At 41.3% G+C, this 24,311-nt stretch overlaps 1 protein-coding gene across 1 annotated transcript; it reads left to right on the top strand.

Moving 5' to 3' along the window:
* The first annotated feature begins 496 nt into the window (after positions 1-496).
* LOC131243876 (uncharacterized) lies at positions 497-24,040 on the top strand. Its single transcript, XM_058243500.1, has 11 exons — positions 497-851; positions 14,268-14,376; positions 14,536-14,910; positions 15,023-15,406; positions 15,491-15,546; positions 15,791-16,067; positions 16,522-16,685; positions 19,485-19,572; positions 20,068-20,175; positions 23,577-23,723; positions 23,814-24,040. The coding sequence occupies exons 4-11, from the start codon at positions 15,238-15,240 to the stop codon at positions 24,038-24,040; spliced, it is 1,236 nt and encodes a 411-aa protein (XP_058099483.1). The 5' UTR covers positions 497-851; positions 14,268-14,376; positions 14,536-14,910; positions 15,023-15,237.
* Positions 24,041-24,311: the final 271 nt, after the last annotated feature.

Raw genomic sequence — 24,311 nt, 5'->3', positions numbered from 1 at the left:
TGAAGTGAACCCTACCATAGAAAACAGTGGGGACAGTAACATCTACCGTTCAAAACTTCTCAGGGCCACAAAAGTTTCCGATCAAGCTTATATTTTTATTCTCACTTCATCTATCTCTATGTTAACTCATGAATAGGTTGGATCTAAAAAATACATCATGGTTCGCCCTATAAATGTTTCAACGGTGGGTGTGACTGATCCCACGGGTTTCTGTGGTGGGTCCACTTGAACGTTAGATCTATATAATTCTTATTATTATGCCATAAAACGATCTCTAAAAATGGTTGGACGGTATGGATACAACACATGCATCATGGTGGGGTCCACATAGCTCGGTGACGTCACTTGAGTAGCGATTTGGCTACCGACCTTGGCAGTATCTAATCCGCGCCCGTTATTTAAGCCCTCGTTTGCATATTTTCCCGCCCGGAACCCTCTCTCTTCCTCTCTCTGTAGGGAAATCTTCATTCGAGAGACGAAGCTAAAACCCAAACAGGAGAAATCAGATCCAGCTCCAAAGGTACGGACGGCCTTCAAACTCTCTAATTTTCCCAAAAAAACCTAGAAAAATCCATCTCTTTTTGTTCCTTCTACCGGCATCTGCGTGATTGTCTTCTAATCTACAGCTCATTTTGGAGGAAATCACTGGCCTGACGACGAAAAATGCGAGCGGTTTGGCTGCCAACATCTCCTCGGGCGATTGCGTGTACTTGGCAGGGTGCGTCGTGGTGGTCTACAACATCGAATCTGGCGCTCAGAAGCACCTCTTGGTGTCTTCGCGGATGCCAAAGCCCTTGAGCTGCGTGTCTGTCTTGCGTCGAGATGGTGGCGGCTGCATCGCAGCTGGAGAGGTAACTGTATCTTGCTTTTGTTGTGGTTGCTACTGTTGCTGTCTTTTCATTTCGGTTTGTAATTTTTAGAGGATTGAATGTGGGAATTTAGGAGATAAAATAGAGTGAGAGTTAGGCTGCGTTTGGATGCACAGTTGAATTGAATTGGAATAGTTTTAGTTCGATAAAGTGTGAAAGGACCAAATTGTAGTTATGTACATCCAAATGCATCCTTCAAGATCGGAGGAATTATATGATCCTCGAGTCGAGGATATCCAGAGTATCCTTGAGCCCTGAGTGGGGACAAGTTGGCCCCATTCTACTTATCTAGATCATTGATACAATGGACTTCAGTGTGGATAGACCATGCCCCAAAATCTCCCAGATTGGAAGCTGTCCAACATCACCCCCCCTTTTTTTCTCATTGAATGTGGACCACTGCTATACTCTCTTCTCAACTGTCTATATGCAGAACACCAATAGAAGGCTCAATACGGGGGATTTCTAGGGAAACCCACATCAACTGTTGGGTCCATCAGGTCAACAGTTTAGGTTACTGAATCAGCTAGTACAAACTCAAGGCTTAAGGATTCTCGACTCTTTGCATGTACTCACATTGAGGATCATATAACTAGTCGTGAGATAGAATCTGACATTGTCACCTTTTCTTATTAGATATCCATAACTCAATTGATGATTTGGTGGCCCCTACCATGGATGGATGTACCCTATAAAGCACACTAGTTGGATAATCCTTACCTCTGATTGAAGGACTTATGCCTAGTGAATGTGACTTGAGAGGATATATTGACATGGTGAAGGATATGTATGAGCGAGTGGTAACAAATGTGAGGACCACTATTGGAGAGACAAGTGGGTTCCCAATTAATGTAGGCTTACGCCAAGGGTTGGCATTGAGCCTCTACTTTTTCACATTGGTTTTGAGTTACGAGGCATTTGTAAGAAGAGATCCCATGGTATATATTGCTTGTAGATGACATAGTTTTGATTGACAAGATGAGGGAGGGCGTAAACACAAAACTATATTTATAAAGGGTATATGGATAATATGGAGGCTATCCATGTTGGCAAGAATTTGAGCCATTTATAAAGGGTATAACAGGTATTTTCGCAACCAAAGTGGGCAGGCGTCAGAGGTTTTTAGTAGTGCAAAATTCTATGTTAAGGGTTGGGTATGCTTTCTGTGGGTGTTCTCTTGGTCTTCAATATAATTAGTTTTTTTTTCTTTCGGCTTCTACCCTCTTAACAAAACCGACCTTTCGAAAGGAAAAAACCCAGAGTTTATGGAGTGCAATTTCAGTAACTATAGGAGTGAAATGAGGAAGTAGTTAAGATTGTTGACCAAGAAGTTCCCCAAAATGACCACTTTCGATACCTTGGGTCAACATTTCTGACACAAGACTATGCAAATTAACTTTAAAATAAGATGAAGGAATCTAGAAATGGATTGTAAACAAGTAGTAGCAAGATTTAACTAATCTACCATAGTTTGATGGCATTCGATGGGGAAATAAAGCATGTATATTCAAATAATCACAGTCGCATTGATAACATCCACAATTTACGAAGAAAACTAGGATCTAAGGGTCATGGAGGCCTTCCAATTAGCATTGGTTTGATTCTATTTCAATTAGGAAGATTCTTGATTTCTAGGGTTAGGGTTCTAGGGAATAATCAACTAGGGTTGTATGGAATAGGAGGGTACTTTGGGACTTAGGGTTTAGGAAATTAGCGATTTGGGAACTAGAGTTGGGAAAGTGGGGGTTTTGATTTAGGGTATATGCTAAAGGAAAAAGGAAATTTGAAAAATCAAGAGGGAAGAAGAAAAGATTTGCGAAGGGGTTCCCAAGAACTGTACGGACGGCCGTGTGAACAACTCCGTACGGTTAAAGGGTTCTCGGTGTTGGGTTTGATGGTTTGCATTTAGGAAGGTTCGGGTTTCGGGAGGTTCAGGTAGAAGCAAAAGGAAAGATGGGAGATGGAGAAGAGAAGATATATATTTGAGAAGAGAACTTAACTTGAAAGAAGAAGATCTCCCTTGAAAGATGTAGGAATTGCTCCCACTATGGTTTCACTTCCCTTCACAGGAGATAAGCTTCTTCACAAAGCAAAGAGTAAAAACTCAAATCTTAAACAAAATTGGGGTTAGGGTTGGACATCCACCCCACTTCTCTATTTATAAAGTAATTTCTGGAAAATTACATCCGACCCCCTACTCTTTAACAAACTTACAAATAACCTCTTTATTTCTAGCAAAAGTCAAATTAAATGCTTCAAAGTTCTAAATCTAACAAATAAACACCTAAACATCCATAAATATCTAAAAATTAATAAATAAAGCAAATAATAAATCCTACGACCTTGATCTTATGATCAATTGTCCACATGATCCATCCATCCAATCAATGTGTAATCCCACATGATCCAATGGTTTGATCAACGTGATATTCCACATGACCTAACGGCAGGATCCATGTTTGGCAACTTGATCTGCGGTCCAAAACTCCTCTGGGGTCCTCAACGTCCATCCGCCTGGTCTCCAAGCTAAAGAGAAACTAGGGCTAATCTCCTCCTCCTCTGGTACATTCCATGTGATGGTCTGATGTCCTCATCAATTTCATGAGTGGAGAGATTGAGAAGGATGTTGCCCATAGAATTTAAGCTGGGTGGAAGAAATGGAGATGTTCCTTTGGAGTTTTATGCGATTGGCATATACGGTGTACCACTCAAATTGAAAGGAGAATTTTATTGGATTGCTATAAGACTAGCCATGCATTATGGGAGAAAATGTTGTGTAGTTAAAGAACATATTCATAGGATGAGTGCAGTTCAAATGAGGATACTGAGATGGATGAGTAGTAAGACAAGGATAGAATTAGAAATAAATGCAGGTAAGGAACTTAGGAGTAGTACCAGTAGGTAATTAGATGTGGGAAAGTCAACTTTGATGGTTTGGTCATGTGCAATAGAGATCAAGAACCGCACATGTTAGGAATGAGTTGGTACAAGTTGAAGGCAATAAAAAGGTAAGTGGAAGGCCCAAAAGGATGTGGCTGGATGATGAGGACATCGTGCACACGCACGCCCGCACACCACCACCCCTACGCACGTACATACGCAGAAGGAGGACCCCACCATCGATTTGGCTCGATGACGACGTCCAGGGAGGGCCTCCTAGCTAGAAGACAAGTTTTGGTTCAGAAAAGTGGCCCGATAGTCAAGAAAAGCCCACCATGAGATCTCATGATCGTGGCCCACTCGTCGGATTGGTTTTATATTTTAAGTTTTGCTTATTGTTATTATTTAGAACATCGTGAACGCTTTAGATTTTCTTGTTTGGTTTTTATTTTAGTTTACTTCATCGCCAAGTAATAGGTGTCGCACATGGTGCGAGTTTTTGAGTATAGGATTTCTCCCTATAAATAGGCACCCCTTGTAGTTCTTTTCATTCATTGAAGTTAATAAAAAAATTCCTGCTTTATTTTTCTGCTCTCTTCGTGAGTTGTGGAAGAATTCAAAAGTGGGTGTGAAGCCCTCCCTTTTCGAAGGGCTAACTACCGTGGTGCGAAGCCACATCGATCCCAATTCACCCCCATCTTCCATCATCTTTTTTTCCATCTTCCCCCACCATCCATACTTCGAATTTGTCCTTTTGTTGCATCAGATTTCTTCATTGAAGCAGGTTTCCAGATTTCGGCCCGCAGGCGAGCTGAAACTTCGGCGGAGCACCACGCACAAACCGTACATCGGATCGAGCTGAAATTTGGAGGTTTTGGAGTCCATCCCTGGCCGACCAGGGCCAAGGTGGCCTTTTTCTGAATAGTGGGCCCTACACACGTGCGGCCGGGATCACACACACGTCCATCTGGACCATTGTTGCTGTCCACACGCGGGATCATCTTTTGGTTCAGGTTTTTATCTTCTTTTATCCTCTCATAGCCGTTTTTTTTATGAATCCTAACCCTATATTACATGATCCCTAATTGATTTGCCCCTTTTTATCACCTTAGGGTTCCTTGAATTGAAATTAGGGAATCCCTTGGATTAGGGACTGATTTTTATGCATGAGTAGTTGATTTTATTTCCCTTTGACATTGTTTGGTTTATAATTTTATTGGTCCAGTCCTAGCCTGTGTCGGCTTGGACCCGCATAGATTCCCCTTTAATTAAATGTTTGGATTTTCATGTGGGATGTGGAATTTGTGTGATTGTTTCTGAATTGGTGTGATCTAAGCCTGCAATCTTGCATATCATATTTAATTTTCCATGTCCTGCATCAAATTTGGTATCAGAGCCTAGGGTTCTTATAGGGGAATTCACCACATATTTAGGGTTTAGTTTGTTTGAGTCCTTCATGCATTCAGTCCATCATATATAGCTGAATTTTAGTAACAGTGTGTAGTCTCCTTCATATAGAGTCTCGTAGGGTCATTTAGTTTTTAGACGCATATAGTTGTCATAGCAGGTCCTTAGGTTGAGCAAGTCAGTGTATGCCCACACGTACGGGTCGCGGCTTCGGTTTGCACCCCACACTAAACATGGAACAACTACAAGAAACAGTGGCCAAGTTAGCCCAGCAAGTTGAGTCCTTGAATAAGCATTTGGAACAACACATAGATAAACGTCTCGAAGAAATAGAGGCCTCCTTCAGGGCAAACCCCACCACTGGGGAGGATGCCCAATCTCAGGCAGTTGGTCGGGATGTTAGACCAAGGAATGGAGGTGGCCAAGGAGCTGGTCATGGGCGCGTACCTGTGCACCCACCCCGTGAGGGACATCATGATCAATATGACCCAGATGCACAACTCCTCAAGGGAGTTAGGGTAGATGCTCCTACTTTTGATGGTCACTTGGACCCTAAAGCTTTTTTAGATTGGTTGGCGGATATGGACCACTATTTTGAATGGTATGATATGTCGGATGCTCGACGAGTCCGATTCGCCAAGATGAAGCTTGTGGGTCAAGCAAAGAGGTTTTGGGCGACGATTGAGCGAAAAAAAGAAAGAGCGAGGGAACTTCCAATAGTCCATTGGGGAGAAATGAAAGAAACGTTGAAAGAGAAGTACCTCCCTTTCTCTTATCGCATGCGGTTGATTGAGGAGTGGCAGTCTTTTCGACAGGGTTCCATGAGTGTTGCCGACTATATTGAGAAATTCGAAGAGTACTCGACCCGCTATGAGGTTGATGAGGACCCCGTACTCACCCTTGCTCGTTTTAAAATGGGCCTCTGTCCTGACATTAGGAGAGAATTGCTTGTCAAAGACATAGACACTATTGAACAGTTGTACCAAGTAGTGTTAGATGTCGAGCAATACCTTAAAGCATCTGTGGAAAGGCGGTTTGACTTTCTTGAATCCGGTGCTAAGGCCAACCCCTCTGGGACTAGATCTAACATGGGATTCCAAAACAAACCTTTTCCTAATGTTCAGCCCAGACTTAAGGATGATAAAGGTAAAGAGATTGTCGGGTTTAGTTCACGTGGAAGTGGGCCTATTAGGTATTTTAGGTGTCAGGGGTTTGGTCACTTTGCTCACCAGTGCGGCACGAGAGAGGGCACCAAAGTACTCCTTATTGATAGGCAAGTAGAAGTAGTGCCCCCAGAGAGTGATAGTGAGGAGGAGGAATATGAGCCAGTCGGAACCCCTAGTGATGAGGAAGAGGGAGCACAAGAGTCTTTGACCCTCGCAATTGTGCGTTGCGCCCTAGCTCAAGCCAAGAACACTGATGACTGGCGCCGCAACACGATCTTCTACACTTATGCAAAATGTGGGGAAAAGAGCTGTAAGATGATTGTGGATAGTGGTAGTTGTGCCAACGTGGCATCCACTAGCACTGTGAGTCGTTTGGGCTTGAAGCTGGAAGCCCATCCTCAGCCCTATAGAGTCTCCTGGGTTGATGAAACATCCATTCCAGTCTCGCACCGCTGTCATGTCCCTATTCAGTTCGGATCTTATAAAGACACAATTTGGTGTGATGTTGTTCCTATGGATGTGGGTCATGTCATTCTGGGTAGGCCGTGGCTCTATGACAGGGATGTTACCATATTTGGTCGTTCAAATGTATGTACATTCTGGTTTGAGGGCAAGAAAGTCAAGCTAAATCCTCTACCACCCAAGAATACAACTGGAAAGGAGTTCACCACACAGAGTGGTGTGAGCGGCCCAAAAGAAGTGAAGGAGTCGAAGTCCAAGTCCAAACCACTCCATATTTTGAATGCCAAAGACTTTGAGCGAGAGACGGAGGCGGACTCGATGATATACGCCCTTGTGGCTAGGGAGAGTGTACCAGAGACTAGCGTAGAGTTACCCACTGAGGCCATTCAGGTAGTACATGAGTTTCGTGATATTTTTCCTGATGATTTACCGAATGAGCTTCCCCTTATGAGGGATATACAACATGCCATTGATTTAATCCCTGGGGCAACTCCACCAAACATCCCACATTACAGAATGAACCCGAAGGAGCACGCTGAGTTGAAGAGGCAGATTGATGAACTCCTAGAGAAGGGTTTCATTCGAGAGAGCATGAGTCCGTGTGCCGTGCCCGCCCTTCTTACACCTAAGAAGGATGGCACATGGAGGATGTGTGTTGATAGTAGGGCCATCAACAAAATCACAATCAAGTATCGATTTCCCATACCGCGTCTTGATGACATGCTAGATATGATGGCTAATGCTACTATCTTCTCAAAAATCGACCTCAAAAGTGGGTATCACCAAATCCGTATACGCCCTGGTGATGAGTGGAAGACGGCCTTCAAGACGAAGGATGGGCTATATGAGTGGCTAGTTATGCCTTTTGGGTTAACTAATGCCCCAAGCACTTTCATGCGTGTGATGACCCAAGTGTTGAGACCCTTCATGGGGAAGTTCCTGGTCGTATACTTTGATGATATCTTGATTTATAGCATGACTAAGGAGCAACACCTCAACCATTTGAGGCAGGTTTGTGGGATCCTTAGGGCCGAGAAGTTGTACGCCAACCTAAAGAAGTGCGCATTCTTGTCTAGTAGTGTGATCTTCTTAGGTTTTATTGTGTCAGCTGAGGGCGTATCGGCGGATCCCGAGAAGGTCAAGGCCATCGTTAATTGGCCTGAACCCCGCAATATTCATGAGGTGCGCAGCTTTCATGGCTTAGCCACTTTTTATAAGCGGTTCATTCGAGGCTTCAGTTCCATTGTGGCTCCCATCACGGACTGCATAAAAAAGGGAGAGTTTTAATGGACAAAGGCCGCCTCGAAGGCCTTCAAGGAGATAAAGGTCAAGATGACCGAAGCTCCAGTTACGCGACTTCCAGATTTTTCAAAAGCTTTTGAAGTCGCATGTGACGCGTCAGGAGTCGGCATAGGGGGAGTACTTAGCCAGGAAGGGCACCCTGTCGCCTTTTTTAGTGAGAAACTGAATGAGGCGAAGCAAAGATATTCCACCTATGACAAGGAATTCTACGCGGTAGTGCAATCACTACGCCATTGGCGACATTACCTATTACCGCAAGAATTCGTCTTGTTCTCAGATCACGAGGCCTTAAAATACTTAAACTCTCAAAAGAAATTAAGCCCCAGGCATGCTAAGTGGGTTCAATTCCTTCAAGAGTACACTTTTGTGCTTAAGCACAAGGCCGGTGTAGAGAATAAACCTGCTGACGCGTTGAGTCGTCGAGTCGCATTACTCAACTCCATGAACGTTGAAGTTACGGGCCTTGAGCGCATCAAAGAAGAGTATTCTGAGTGTCCAGATTTTGGGGTTGTGTATATGTCTTTATTAGAGAGTCCGTCAGGAGCTAACAGTGAGTATTTGATTTTGGACGGATATTTGTTTAGGAGTGACCGCTTGTGCATACCACGCACCTCCCTTCGCGATTTTCTTATCTGGGAGTTACATTCAGGGGGGGTTGCAGGTCATTTCGGTCGTGACAAGACCATTGCCCTAGTGGAGGATAGATTTCATTGGCCAAGCCTCAAGCGGGACGTGGCCAAAATTATAGGGCAATGCCGTACTTGTCAACTGGCAAAGCAAAAGAAACAGAATACAGGATTATATACACTTTTGCCAGTCCCATTCATCCATTGGCAAGACATTAGTATGGACTTCATGCTTGGACTTCCCAAGATTATTTGAAAGCATGACTCCATATTCGTTGTCGTGGACCGTTTCTCTAAAATGGCCCACTTCATTCCTTGTTCTAAGACCTCCGACGCCTCTCATGTTGCCAAGTTATTCTTTAGTGAGGTTGTCAAACTGCATGGGTTACCAAAAACCATAGTGTCTGACTGTGACGTGAGATTCATGAGTTACTTTTGGAAGACACTATGGCACATGATGAATACTAGGCTCCAGTTTTCTTCTGCCTACTACCCTCAGACTGATGGCCAGACTAAGGTGGTTAATAGGAGCCTAGGGAGTTTACTTCGATGTTTAGTGGGGGAGCATACCAGGACATGGGACGCTGTACTACCCATAGCTGAGTTTGTATACAATAGTTCTGTCAATAAGTCCACAGGTCTAAGTCCTTTTGAAGTCGTTACTGGTTATAAGCCTAGGAAACTTATTGATCTTATCCCCATGTCATTGTCCCATAGGCCATCAGAGTCTGCAGAGTCTTTTGCATATCACATACATTCATTGCATCAAGAAATCAGGCAAAAGATCACTACTAGTAATGAGCATTACAAATTTTCTGCAGACCTACATAGACGTTTCAAAGAGTTTAATATTGGGGACTCTGTAATGGTCCGTATCAGGCCCAAGCGGTACCCTTCAGGGGCTGTTCGTAAGTTACACGCGCGTAGCGCTGGGCCCTTTAAAATTATAAAGCGAAACGGTCTCAATGCGTATGAGGTAGATCTTCCACCTTCCATGGGAATTAGTTTCACATGCAATGTGGAGGATCTAGTTGCTTTTCAGGGACCCACTAATACTTTGTCCGGCCCTTCGCCCACCCATCCTGATGTCCCAACCTTACCCTTTGATCCATGGCCTCTTCCCGACCTTTCATCCCAGCCTTTGCTTCCCATATCTAGCCTTCACACACCCAGAAACAAAATAGAGGATATCCTGGACCATGAGATAATTTCCACGTCGGATGGCGGGTTTCAGAAATGCCTAGTTAAATGGAAGTCACACCCAGCTTCGGACAGTGCGTGGATCACTGAGGAGGAGCTTCAGAAACTTGATCCCGACATCCTAGAGCGGTTCAGGAGTTTTATTTCGCCAGTGGTGAAATCTTCGCAGCCGGGGAAAGTTGATGAGGACATCGTGCACACGCACGCCCGCACACCATCACCCCTACGCACGCACGTACCCAGAAGGACCCCACCATCGATCTAGCTCAATGACGACGTCCAAGGAGGGCCTCTTAGCTAGAAGACAAGTTTTGGTTCAAAAAAGTGGCCCGATAGTCAAGAAAAGCCCATCATGGGATCTCATGATTGTGGCCCACTCGTTGGATTGATTTCATATTTTAGGTTTTGCTTATTGTTATTATTTAGAACATTGTGAACGCTTTAGATTTCTCTGTTTGGTTTTTATTTTAGTTTACTTCATCACCAAGTAATAGGTTGCGCACATAGTGCGAGTTTTGAGGTATAGGATTTTCCCTATAAATAGGCACCCCTTGTAGTTCTTTTGATTCATTGAAGTTAATAAAAAATTCATGCTTTATTTTTCTGCTCTCTTCGTGAGTTGTGGAAGAATTCAAAAGTGGGTGCGAAGCCCTCCCTTTTCGAAGGGCTAAGTACCGTGGTGCGAAGCCACATCGATCCCAATTCACCCCTATCTTCCATCATCTTTTTTTCATCTTCCCCCACCATCCGTACTTCGAATCTGTCCTTTTGTTATATCAGATTTCTTCACTACAGGTTTCCAGATTTCGGCCCGCAGGCGAGCTGAAACTTCGGCGGAGCACCACGCACCAACCGTACATCGGATCGAGCTGAGATTTGAGGGTTTTGGAGTCCATCCCTGGCCGACCAGGGCCAAGGTGGCCTTTTTCTGAATAGTGGGCCCAACACACGTGCAGCCGGGATCACACGCACGTCCATTTGGGCCATTGTTGCTGTCCACACGCGGGATCATCTTTTGGTTCAGGTTTTTATCTTCTTTTATCCTCTCATAGCCGTTTTTTTTATGAATCATAACCCTATATTACATGATCCCTAATTGATTTGCCCCTTTTTATCACCTTAGGGTTCCTTGAATTGAAATTAGGGAATCCCTTGGATTAGGGACTGATTTTTATGCATGAGTAGTTGATTTTATTTCCCTTTGACATTGTTTGGTTTATAATTTTATTGGTCCAGTCCTAGCCTGTGTCGGCTTGGACCCGCATAGATTCCCCTTTAATTAAATGTTTGGATTTTCATGTGGGATGTGGAATTTGTGTGATTGTTTCTGAATTGGTGTGATCTAAGCCTGCAATCTTGCATATCATATTTAATTTTCCATGTCCTGCATCACTGGAGGTAGTAAGAAAAGGTCTAACTGAAGGTCTAGCCCTTCATAGAGTGGAATGGTGGAACATGATTCATGTAGCCAACCCCAATTAATTAAGATAAGGCTTAGATGATGATAATGCCTAGTGAATGTGATTGTTGGTTGAACATTTCTTTCTTTCTTTCTTCAATATTCGTTAATGTTAAGAAATTGGTATTTTCATCACTTTCTAGTTTTACAGCAATAAGTTCCGACATCCTTATGTATTGTATAGAAATGATATATATATATATATATATATATATATATATATCCATTGAGTTGAAAACATTATGTGTTGCAAGGGGTCAACTTCATACATAACTTCCTGTTTGATAGAGATAGTTTGCATGTATAACATATTGGATTAATGGCTTCATAAAGCCATTTTAGAAACTGGTTAAAACCATTCAATGAAATGGGGCATTTTCTACCATTGAGATCCGATTCTACACATGGTGATGTGGGATTGGGCATCATCATCTCACTAGAAAGGCACATTGATCGCTGAGAAAAGGATGGAAATGGTTGGATGATTAATCCCACCATTAACATTTTGGATGTATAAAATAATGTTTGGTGTTGAAGACACCCCACGCAATAGTGTGTTTAGGCTAATTAATTGATTTATCATGAAAGGAGAGTCTTTCATTGTTAAGGTGAAAGGTTTACAAAATTTTCACTAAGTATGAAACCCAACTTCAAGCCTGAGCCCATCCAAGCCCAACTAAAGTAGCCCAAGCCCAATCCAAGCTCAACCATAGTCTAGAATCTCACCCAAACACCAAAACCTAGGGAATGGGACTTGAGGATGAACTCAGGGTGGTGTGGCACCCAGCCTACCCCAAGGGTGGGCCCCACACCCACTTTTTTTTTAAAAAATTAAAATTCACGAGGTGTGGAAAAACTTTTTCCGTGTCTCAGAAAGAAAGCCAAAAAAGAAAATGGGCCCTAGACACTCTTTGGTGTTGAAGACCAGATTCTGGGTCCACCTCGATCTCCTAACTTCTTAAGCATCTGAAATCCAAACTCCATGATCCATATATTCATAATGAAGACCATCAAATTACCTTTCCAATGAGCCTAGTTTCAGCTCAATCCGAAATATGGGTGCAAAGTTATGATGGAATACTAGACCTTGCGCAAGATCGGTTGACAGTTGTAGAACCGGAGAATTTCCTAATTTATGGGCCCCACGTCTCCCTAATCCTCAAATTTTTTCTCCCAAACTAGAACCATTAGTTAGCCCTTCAAGTCCCCTTTTCAACAAGCCATAGATCACCCAAATCCAGTGCCCGAGCTCCAAATTATGATTAAAAAATGAAGGGTGTGTGTTTTGGATTATGTGTAGGAAAACAATGTTTGAACTTACCATCTCGTCCTTGAACAAAAATCCAAAACCCAAATTTCATTTTCCTTTGAACCTTTGATCCACCCTCTTACCAAAACACCCCTAAAAGCCTTAATTTGACTCCAAGCTATCATCTTTTTACAAAACTACCCCCATAACTAACTTTGACAGTAAAATCCCAAAACTACCCCTCCATAAGCTATGTGATGCTTCTAAGCGTTGCAATCCTAACCACTCCTTTACACGCCTCTATAAAAGCCTCCTAGAGCCTTCTCTAAACCCAATTGCCCTTCAATTTCCTACAATTTGCACCCAAATCATCCGATTAACCTTTAAGATCTTGCCTCTTGTCATTGATCCATAAGTAGCCTAACCTTAGAGCACCCTCATCCTTCCTTCAGATTGCAACAATGCCACCCCTCTTATGTTTATACATAGGTCTCTTGTTTCAAGAGAGGGGTCTTGGCCTTAGAATTTCTAACTCTCCATTGCCTATGTCTAGGAGCCTAGCCCCAACACTTAAGACAAATTCGCAAATTCCTTGGAGAAACAGGAGAACATGAGCAAGGGGCTAAGTGCTTGGGAATTCCATCTTCCCTCAGGCCATGGAGTAGAACTCTACTACTAGGAGTGGTGAGCCAAGGATTTGGCAACCTTGAGGGGTAGATGAATTCACTTGTTCTTCTCCCTCTCACTTCTCTTAAAAGGAATCACAAAGTGAAACCCTCCAACAAATAGTGCAATTTCAACCCAAGGAGTTCAAGCTTCCCACAAGCACAGGAATTTTGAAGACCAAAGCTTCATCCAAGCCACGAGAAGACAAGCAAGTCACATTCCCATGCTTCCCCTCTTCTTTCCTCCTTCCGCTCTATTCAAATTTTTTCTTCTTTCTTTTTTTTCATTCAATCAATTTTATTTTATTTTTTCTTTTTCCTTTTCTTTTATCCTTGGGATGCAAGTTGACTGTTTGTCGAAACTTGTCGTTGGAATTTCCTTCTCCTCGAGCAGAGATTATATCTTTGTGGGTAGTAGGGTGCCTTACCCTTTCCTACTCCTTAACCGTGTTCCTTACCTAGAAGAGTGGTATAAAGACCAAGTTGGAATCAATTCCTCAGAATCAAGTGGATTAGTCCCTCTTGGATTTTGAGAAACCAACCAGGATTCTAGCCATCCTTGAACCATACATAAAAGGGGGGCTAGCGGCAAGCCGGCAACTTCAAAATTGACCCATAGGCTCTCCCACACTTGGTAGTCCTTTGTAGATACGTTGACAGTGTCAAACTAAAACACACAAGTAAATACAATTGAAATTGCTACATACATCTGAAAAAGGCTCTCGCGAAGTTCTTGGCCAATAGGCTCTACTTCTCATTGCTGTTTTACATCCACATCATCTCCTGACTCTGATTTGACTATGATAAGATTTTTTCATAGCATTATGTATTTCAGGTTCTCATCTTCACAATTAGATTATTATTTTTACCCATATTTGATTTTTTGAAGGTTCTATCAGTCAAATGTGGAAATTGAGAAAATGTTTGTAGAACAGCTTTGGACTTAATTTCTGTACAATGCATCTCTAATATGGTTTTGCAGTCGGGGCCTCAACCAGCAGTTTTAATTTGGGACTATTCAACTCAAACTTTTCTCGCTGAATTGAAGGGTCATCGATATGGGGTGGCATGTATTGACTTTTCACCTGATGGTTAGTTAAATCTGGCTAACTAAAGCTTCTCTCTGTCTCGATTTGTTAATTCATCTTTGTTGTGCAGTTGACACTTCCAGTTGAAACTCTGATTGATATTGGTGTAGTTCTAGAATTTTGAATAGATTTACCGATTTTCTATTTTGGATGCTTTTCTAGGAAAGCATTTGGTGTCTATTGGATTTCCTAATGATGGGTACCTCTGTCTCTGGGACTGGCAAAGTGGAAGGCTGGTAACCAAGCTTAAAGCAAGTACATCTTGCTCTGCAATTTCATCTGTTTGCTTCTCATCAGATGGAAGCTCTTTTGTAACTGCTGGGAAAAAGCACTTGAAGCTCTGGACATTGGGGTTATCTACAAAGCCTCGCTCACACGCAGGAGCTGGGTTGGTGACAATTAATGGAAAGCCTGCTAATATTGGTAATTAGAAGGGCAGTTCTTTTACATCTGTTACGTCTGCCGCCTGGATGCCTGGCGGTGTTGGTAGCAATCGGGCTGTAGACCTTTATCCTATATATGCATTGACAGATGCAGGTGAGGATTTGTTTAATTTCAAGCCTGACTACTTGAGAACCTGTCCTTTCGTGGTTGTTGGTGATAATAATTCAATTACCCTGTACTTATTTGTACTCATTCAAAGCTGTAGGTGTTTTATGTCTTCTTCATTCTGGGTTTTCTATAAGAAAATGGGTAGATCTGAAGGTAAATTCTTGATATTCTAAATTACTTGCTTGTTCAATTCAGCTTGTCATTGTTTTCATGATGTTGAGAACTTAATTTTCAGGTTGAGAGAGGTTTTCACTCTCTGTATCCAACAAGCTTATTGCTTGTGCATGCAACAATGGGATTGTGCAACTCTTCATGGTTGAAACTCTCAAGCACATAGGAAACTTACTATATTCTGAACCGACGGAGAACGATCCAATGACAATTCTCTCCTGTCAAACAAAATCATCAGTGAATGGTATTCAACATGTTTCCACTCTCCCAGATGCAATAGCTTGTCAATTTTCAACCTTTGAAAAGCTTGGTAAGCAATATGGTATTGGAGAAGTCTCATTTATGCAGTTGCTTATTTCATTGGACCCTAAACTATTTGTTATCTCTTTTATAGTGGTTGTTTATGGAGATCACAGTCTCTACGTATGGGATGTGCGTGATGTAACTAAGGTGATTTCCAAAGATAGTATTTTCTGTGTTTGTTTCTCATTTGTTGCTTGCTTGGATCTGTTCATGTACTGTCATCTCTGATGTTTGTTTTTTCTTCTAATGTTCATTCTTTTTAAATATGATATAGTTTTTTTTTTTTCACATGACTTTTTCATTGTCGAAATTAAATGTTTCGAGTAGTTCAGTCTAGGAGCTTATTTATGTTTATTACAATCTAATGTGGCTTATATTGTTGTATTTTCAGGTTAGCAGGTGTTGTGTACTTGTTTCACGTAGCTCATGCATATGGGATGTTAATAATATTCCCTGCAAAAATTTGCATGATTCTGCTCTTGGATGTGTTGCTAGAGAAAGTTGTCGTGCAGTTTCTTTTGCAACATGCTCTGCAGATGGCCCTATCAGGCTATGGGATCTAGCTTTACAGTCTGATTCAGAGACGAAGAATGCTGGACCTGAAATCACCATGAATCAACAACCTAGTTGTTCTCCAAACACTGACCAAGTGGGCACCATAGGTATAGGTCAGTTTTATGTCTTCAAGGCTTTAGAGTTTAGACGCTCGGTGGATCCTGTTTATATATATTTACTAGATGGGTGCTTTCAAGATAAAGCATTTAGATGGAAGTACATTCAGGAATCAGTAAATATCCATCAGTAGCTTTTGAAAAAAAGAGAAAAAAAAAAAAGAAAAAGAAAAGAAAAAGAAAAAGAAAAAGAAAGTATATCATCGGCTGCATGCCTGCACCTTAATGTTTCTAGAAGTATATAGTTCCTCGTTAGTTTAGACTGTTTGTTCTAATCTGTTCTTTGGCCCCTACCGTTTAGAGACCACTTATTTTTTGGATATTTGATACAAATACTCTTCATATTGTGGATCCCCATAGTAAAAAAAAAAAAAACTCTCATATTGTCTTTGTGTTCTTTATTTAACTATCCAATACTCTCTCTCTTTTATTTAAATATTCTTCTCCACAGTGAGTGCTGGTGTCTTTGATCAAGATACTGCAGAGTCAGGGGTAGGTGCTCCAGGTTTTCGTTCGATGGCAGTTAGTTCCGATGGAAAATACCTGGCTGCAGGTGATTGCCATGGAAACCTCCATGTTTATAATCTGTATACTTCTGACTACACATGCTTTCAGGTAATTTCCCATTGGCCCATATCGTACCCACATGAATCTGGTGGGTTTCATTCACATATTTGTACAAAAAAAGTTTCCTTTGTTATGGGTTCTCTTTCTCATGCATGGTCTCTACAATAACGATTTGCAAGTGTTTTTATATATTTTAGTATTTGAAGAGATTTCATACTTCTGACTACTGGCAGGAAGCTCATGATGCTGAGATACTCTCATTGAGTTTTAGCTCTCCTAGCAAGACAGATATTTCTACTGTCCAGGAATCAGAATCTCATTACTTGCTTGCTTCTGGAGGAAGAGATCAATTATCCATGTGTATGATATTAAAAGGTACGATTTTTGAGATTTCCATGCTTCATCATAGTTTAAAGGCATTCATTCACTGATATCTTCTTTATCTCAGGAGTTTTGATCTCATTGGGACTCTTGATGATCATTCAGCTGCAGTTACTTCTGTAAAACTTATTTGCAATGGTCGTAACATTCTCAGTTGCAGTGCTGATAGGTAACCTCATCGAGAGAATCATGAGCTTTTCCCATGAGATTTTGAGCCTTGCAAACAGACATGCAATCTCTTGACAATTTAAGCAATAATTCATTTGAATTTTTTACACCTTTGATCTTATTCAACAGGTCTATTCTGTTCCGTGATGTAGCCATAACAGATGGTGGGTACAATATTTTGTGTCGCTATCATCAAGTTGCATCTCATGGAACAGTATGACATGGCTATAGATCCTGCAATGGAGGTTGCTGTCACTGTTGGGCAGGTCTATTTCTTTTCACAGGGTAAAGCTCTTTTTCTTTGGCATTCTGGTCAGTATTCTTACTAAACGATTATGTTATTTTTTTAGGATAAGAAGATTAATATGTTCAACCTTGCTTCTGGAAGCTTGTTAGAACATTTAAGCAAGATCCAGACTTCGGAGAGCCAATAAAGGTGCACCACTGTTTTGGATACCATAGCACCATCGCCACCCTCATGGCCTTATCCCTATCTACATTTTACAGGTAACGATAGATCCAAGTGGCAGCTACTTGGTTTGCTCCTACTCTAACAGGTCTTTCAGCATCCATGATTCTACCAATGGAGAGCTCATTACTCAAGCAATGGGGCATGCCGAAGTGATTACCAGTGTCATTTTCTTGCCTGACTGCAAGCACATAATTACTGTAAGTTCTTGTTTGTGCTTAATTTTGGGGTCACGAATAATGGATTTGCTTCCTAGTGATGCATAGAGTGTAATTTGTGTTACATATGATCTTCTTCACAGAGCAGATGACGGAGATTTTGTTACAGTTATAAAAATCAAGCCAAGCCTTGACTTGGTCTGTTGGTAGCATTAAACTCAATTTTAGGAAAAACCAGAATAAAGAAGTCTCAAAAGCTATTAGAAATTTGGTGCACAGAAAAGTATATTGTGAAACAAGAGTTGACACTGATTGATTTGGAAGCCACCAAATGAGGTATCCCAATGATCCAATACCCATCCGGGCATATTTGCAACAGACCAACCATGAACTGTGAATTCTGGTAGTTCTCTGCATTATTATTATTTTTAAAATTTATAAAATGCTTCTTTCACTTTCTTTGTGAAGAAAACCTAAGAGCATGCATCCAAAAATAGAGCATTGCTAGTAAAGGTACCCTAAAAGAAGATACAAAGTCCATAAGCTCGACTTTGGGACTATTGCAGCATATAACAGCCCCAAAGTGGATGAGTAACCCAAAGGATAAGTTTTATGTGTCTGTTGCCGTCCTCATGGTTTTCATGGATGTCTTTGATGAATGTTTGAGAAAGCATTGGAAAGTCAAACTTTCAGTTTTCCACCCATATGTCCAAAACTCAGAAGTTGCAAAGAAAATTTTCGTCAATTTAGCTCGTTCTAATAGCCAAAATAAAGACCGAAAAGATCAGCAATGTTGCCATTAGGGGGGATTTTGGCACATTGCAACAATATTGGCAATTTTTTTATAGTAAGATTTCAGTGTGATTTTGAAATATCCAGTGGAACTTTGAAATATTCCAGACAAACAACTACTCTAGGACATTCTCTGCATGTTCACAGAAACATATAACTGAAGTTTATGATACATGCAACATAGACAAGTGATGGAAATGTGGGTCTGTGCCACCTGGAAATCTGGAAATCCTAATGGATGCACCAAAAAAAAAAAAAAACTGATATAATTAATTGAGAGTTAGAGTTCCCTCATTCCGTCTAAGTTTTGAGGAGCTCTTCCCAATGATCTTCACAAACATGAGGACTGGATCTACATCCTGTAATTTGGTCTGTGCAGTTAGGAAGAAACTAATGCAGAAGTGGTGTCGGGGTGATGATTCATCATTAACTTCTAACATCTTGCACAGGAATTGACTTGTGTTGATATCGCCCTTATATTTCATCCTTTTCCATATTAGTTTTGATCCACTGAATACGCTATTCCAGGTTGGTGGTGAAAGCTGCATTTTTGTGTGGAAGATGCCGGCTTTACTATCATCAACAATTTTGCAGAAGATTATGGAAAATGCTTCTTATCTGTTTCCAGTAAGCTCATCTCAGTCAGCAGCTCCAAGTGAGGGCATAGTACATGAAGAGGTCAACCACCCAAACACTGATTTCAAGGATATCTCTAAACTGCAAAATTGCAACCTAGATGTTGAAGGGGTGGTTACTGGAGGGGTGTGCGAAGGAACATCAGCATTTAAATTTAGTATCTCAAGGCTTCCGAAGTGGGCACAAATCAAAGTAACAAGCAATGAGACTTCTGATGGAGACCCTGAATTCAATTTGTCTCAGGTAATTTGTAGGAAAATTGGAGATCCTGAAATTCATCAATTTAATGTCTGGCTGGCTTATTCAGAAGCTGTTGGTGGTAGTTTTCCATGTGAGCATTTTGGTTGGTTTAAGATGATGTTGGTCATTGTACTCAATATTTTGGCATGCTATTGGAATATCTATGCTATTGTTGTAATCTGAATTGTGATTTTTATTTTATTTTTCCCTTTGGGATGGGGGTGCTTTTATTGCAATCTTTCTTGATGCCACATGTGGCTGTTCGTTAGATATTTAATTTCTTAGGATTATTGTCAGCAAGTAAAACTGGAAACTCCTTTTTCAATCGCTGGTCAAGGTCAGGCCTCTGGTACCATGGTTCCTATCGCAGTCCGGATTCCATGTCAACTCAACTTGGGAAACAGTCAAGTATGTCACACTAACACATCTGAAAGCCCATTTAGTGCGGATGCTCCCCAGAGTTCTCCAATGGGTCAAGGGATTCCAAGGTGGTTACTACGATCAATTTACAAGTTATGCTGCTTGTTTATGTGATTGTTCTAGAACCCGTCACTTCTAATTTCTTTTGTTTGTGCATACTTAGCAGCTTTAACGTGGACGGGCATTGGCGCACCATCCATACTGTTTATCTTGATCTACTGGATTCCCCTGAAGTGCGAGATGTCAAGGACATCAAGTTGCCAATTTCCATCCCGTAAGTCCAAACATCATGCACTATTTGCACTCTTTGGTCTTCCTCATGTAGAAGACAGAATGTTCTGAGTTATTCAGCTAGGATATGAAGAGATAGATCATTTACTTGGTACATTTTGTCTAAACTTGTGGAAAGGCAAAAATATGAGTCCCTTGAAAAATTCCATATACTCAGATATGATATGAGGAGATAGATCATTTACTTGGTACATTTTGTCTAAACTTGTGGAAAGGCAAAAATATGACTATGGGTCCCTTGAAAAATTCCTTTGTGCCCATATATTCTAGAATAGAATAGATCCACTGCCGTTGGAGGCACAGTCATTGTACTTTCATAACAAGTCTTGTACATGTGGCGCATGTGTTTGATAGTCTCAGCCCTTGATCAGACTATCCTAGTTTCTGTCTAAGAAAACAACATTTTCCTATTGGATGTGAGCCACTGCTAACAGTCTTTTAGTTTCCATTTATATGCAACCGATCGCATGGCTAGGGTCATGCAAACAATGTGTTTTTTGGTCCATGGTCCATTTACTGCATAAACTGTTGAATAAAGGGCCTGTAGTTTATCCATCTATGCCATGGGTGGCGCATAGTATGTCCCATCCCTGAAGGCATTGGATCAGCTCCCTTCTAAAATAAATGTGCACAACATGTGATCCTTCATAAATGCTTAGCTGTTTGTCACATCACTTTGATGAGTTTTGCCTGACGAGTCCTCTGCTCGCACCTCCTACCCCACCATGTGATGTCCATACTGTTTGTCTAGAAGTATCCAATGTAGATGGTCCATGTGGAGAAAATCTTACCAATCGGAGATGTCATCATTTGTACAAAGTGTCAAACTAAGAAACAATGACACAGAAAAGTAGTAATAACTCCATATAAGTGCTGATGTTCCTCTATCAATGAGATTAGTTCCATGGTGAACATATACTACAGGAGCTTTTGAATCATCATGTGGTGTGGCAGAAAGGTTTTGTGAAATGAAGATCAAGATCCACACTATTCTCAACATATCAAGACCCATTATGTCTACTTTGGGTTTAATACAAAACCATCATTAATTTATCAGAAACAATTACTTAATCAGTGATTTGGTTTGCTTTTGTTTCTCCAACACTAGGTAGGAAACTCTACTACCATATGGGCTGTCCTAAACTGCAATATGACTAGCACTTTCTGTTGATTCATTGACATAGGGTTGGCTCCCTATCCCTTAACTTTCCAAAATTTCCTTGAGTCCTAAGATACAAAAGATTTCACAAATTTCTGGGAGTGAAAGCCTGAATTGTCAAGTACTAGTGAGATACCATTATCCAAAATTGCATGACACTCAGAAAAAGAAAAAGAAAAAAAAGAAGTGAGCCTGATGGGCGGTACGAGTTTACCAAGATAACCCCAAATTGAAGGAAAGAACTCTTGTAAGTCTAATTAATTGTCCTTTTATCAAGCCTTCAAATGATCAAAATTTCTTCCTTCTAATGAGGTCACGGAATTCTACCTATTCTCATGTTACACTTATAGAGAATGCTAGTGTATTGTATTATGTATTGTGTGTGGTTAGTGGGCTCTTTTAGTGTAAGTGCATGTGCACACTTCCCTATTCTCCTGCAGTGTACTTTATGCTTTATCATAATAAAATATTATGTGTTAGGGCAAGCAAGCCTAACACATCATCTCTCCCAAACTCTCCTCCTCCTTCTTCTCTCTCAATATTCTCATCTCTTCTTCACTTTATCCTCATCAAACCATTCTCTACTTGGTATCAGAGCAAAGATCCAGACATTCCGCATCCAACAGGTTGAGAGGCCGTCACCTTGCTGACGTCAGCAGCCGTACGGCTGACGTCAGCATTGTACGGACGTATGGACTTCGTTTGAGCTAAAAGTTTAGGGGTTTGATAGATCTTGATTTTAGAAAATTTGTCATGATTTTTTCAGAATTTATTGGGCCTCATTTCATGGTATTTTGGGCAAAATAGATAAATTCGAAAATCGGTCCCAGATTTCGTTTTTCTTCGATCTACTTCAAATCAGTAAGCTTTTCTTTGGTTTCTTTGCTCAAGATGGACCGAAATCTTCCTCCCAAGCTATCCATGGTAGATTTTTTACTTAAGATCAATGTTTGAGAGGTTTTTAACCTCAAACGGGCGTACGGCTGGGCCGTTTTTTCACTCGTCAGGCCCTTTTTGCTTGCGTTTCATGGTTTTTTGGATGATTGATATTTGTTTGAGGTTTATATCTTGTTATCTTGAAGGATTGAGTTAGATAGAGTTATTTGAATCAGTCTTTCTTGGCATAGGGAGTCTTTTGGCATAAGTTTATTTCTCTTGGACTCTATTATGGCTGATAAAGGGCCCTCATATCTTGGCATAGGGTTTCTTGAATCCAACCCCTTGCAGATTACCTCCATTAGGTTGAATGGTGACAACTATCTTCAATGGGCACAATCTGTAAAAGTATTTTTAGGAGCCCGTGACAAGTTGTCGTATATTTTGGATGATCCCCCAAGCTCTACAGATGTTACCTACAAGTCTTGGACAAAGGAGAATTATCAAGTTATTGCATGGTTGTTGAATAGCATGGATTCCTTAATTAACCACTCAGTGATGTTTTTATCCTCGGCTAAAGGCATTTGATATACGCTTCATGATATGTTCTCGGAATCTCAGAATTTTTCACGGGTATTCCAGCTTATTCAAGAAATTGGTCGGTTTCAACAAAACTCCATATCCTTAAAAGACTACTATTCGACGCTTTGGGGTATGTGAGATGAGTTATATATGTATCAGCCTCTTCCTTCCAAATGTAAAGATGATCATGAACATGCTCGTAAGTAACAGGATGATACTCATATCATGCAGTTCCTCGCTGGGTTGAGTTCTGATTATCTTCACGTTCGCAATCAGGTTGTTATGCAGGATCCTCTTCCCCCATTGACGACAGTCTATGCCATGTGTCAGCGTGCTATGGCCTCTACTCTTCATTCTCATTCATTTGTGCCACCCGAGCGTTCGGCACATCTTGCTGGCGATCAGTCCTCCCTTGGTCTTCGGGTTCCATACTTGAGCTCAGGGCGCATTTCTGGTTTTGCTGGTCGTGGTAGAGGCCGCAAGGGAGATCGCAGTCGTGGAAGCCGTAGTTTTCGTGGTCGTGGTGGACGTGGACGAGGACGTGATGGTTCCCGCATTTGTTCACATTGCGGTGGAACTAATTAATTGTCCTTTTATCAAGCCTTCAAATTATCAAAATTTCTTCCTTCTAATAAGTTCACGGAATTCTACCTATTCTCATGTTACACTTGCATCCTACATGGATATATATGCCAGTAGATAGTTATGATAGAAAGTCCTCAATTTTTCTTTGTCCCATGGTTTACAAGTTCACTGCTGTAATGCAGTAGAAGACCCACTCCTGGATGGACCAGGCTGTGGTGAGGGGAGAGAAACCACGTTAGGTGATCTTCCTGCCACAGACCATATCTTGCTGCGACCACATTGTGGGCTTGGTGGTGAGGCAATAAATGAAGAGAAGGGATGTATATCAAGTGAGCAGCTCATGCTGAGTATCATTAGCAATTCAATTAAGAATAAATAATATTCTTGTGTTAGTAATGCCTTGACGTGTTGCAAAGCAGCTGCAGGTCAAGGTTCAGGTGAACAGTTATGCTCAGAGGCAAGTGAAATCCCAGTGCAGACAACTAAGGATGATGAAAGCAATGGCCGACAACATGAAGATGATGATCTCTTCAGCCAACACTTCAGCAATTTATCAACACTATTGAAGGTGGGAACTTTATCATTTGTGTTTCTTGTTGATATAGATGGGAAGGCTAATATATTGACGGACCACTGTAATTTTTGATAGCATCTCTTTACTTAAAGCACGATACCATTTTAAGAAAAGTGAAGGTGGAAAATTTGAGACTTGGATTCAAATCGACCATGTGTGCTTGCATTCATTTATGCACATGCATGCCAACGTTATGCACGCATGCATCTGATAAGTGAGAACCAGTAGGAGATTTGTTTGTGTATCATACACTTTTAACACATGTTCTCTTTTCCTAGGTTGAGGGCAGGAGATCATCACAAAAAGAAGCTTTTCGTCAAGCTTTGTTGTGTGCCGTGACCAG

The sequence above is a fragment of the Magnolia sinica genome, chromosome 1 (assembly GCF_029962835.1).
Source record: "Magnolia sinica isolate HGM2019 chromosome 1, MsV1, whole genome shotgun sequence".
NCBI lineage: Eukaryota > Viridiplantae > Streptophyta > Magnoliopsida > Magnoliales > Magnoliaceae > Magnolia > Magnolia sinica.
This window is presented reverse-complemented; position numbering and strand designations above follow the sequence as displayed.

Coding starts and splice junctions, on each gene's coding strand:
- LOC131243876 (XM_058243500.1), top strand. CDS start 15,238: ATGGTTGAAACTCTCAAGCACATAGGAAACTTACTATATTCTGAACCG. Junction 19,573..20,067: donor TGTTGGTGGTAGTTTTCCAT/GTGAGCATTTTG, acceptor CATACTTAGCAG/CTTTAACGTGGACGGGCATT. Junction 23,724..23,813: donor AGAGAAGGGATGTATATCAA/GTGAGCAGCTCA, acceptor GTTGCAAAGCAG/CTGCAGGTCAAGGTTCAGGT.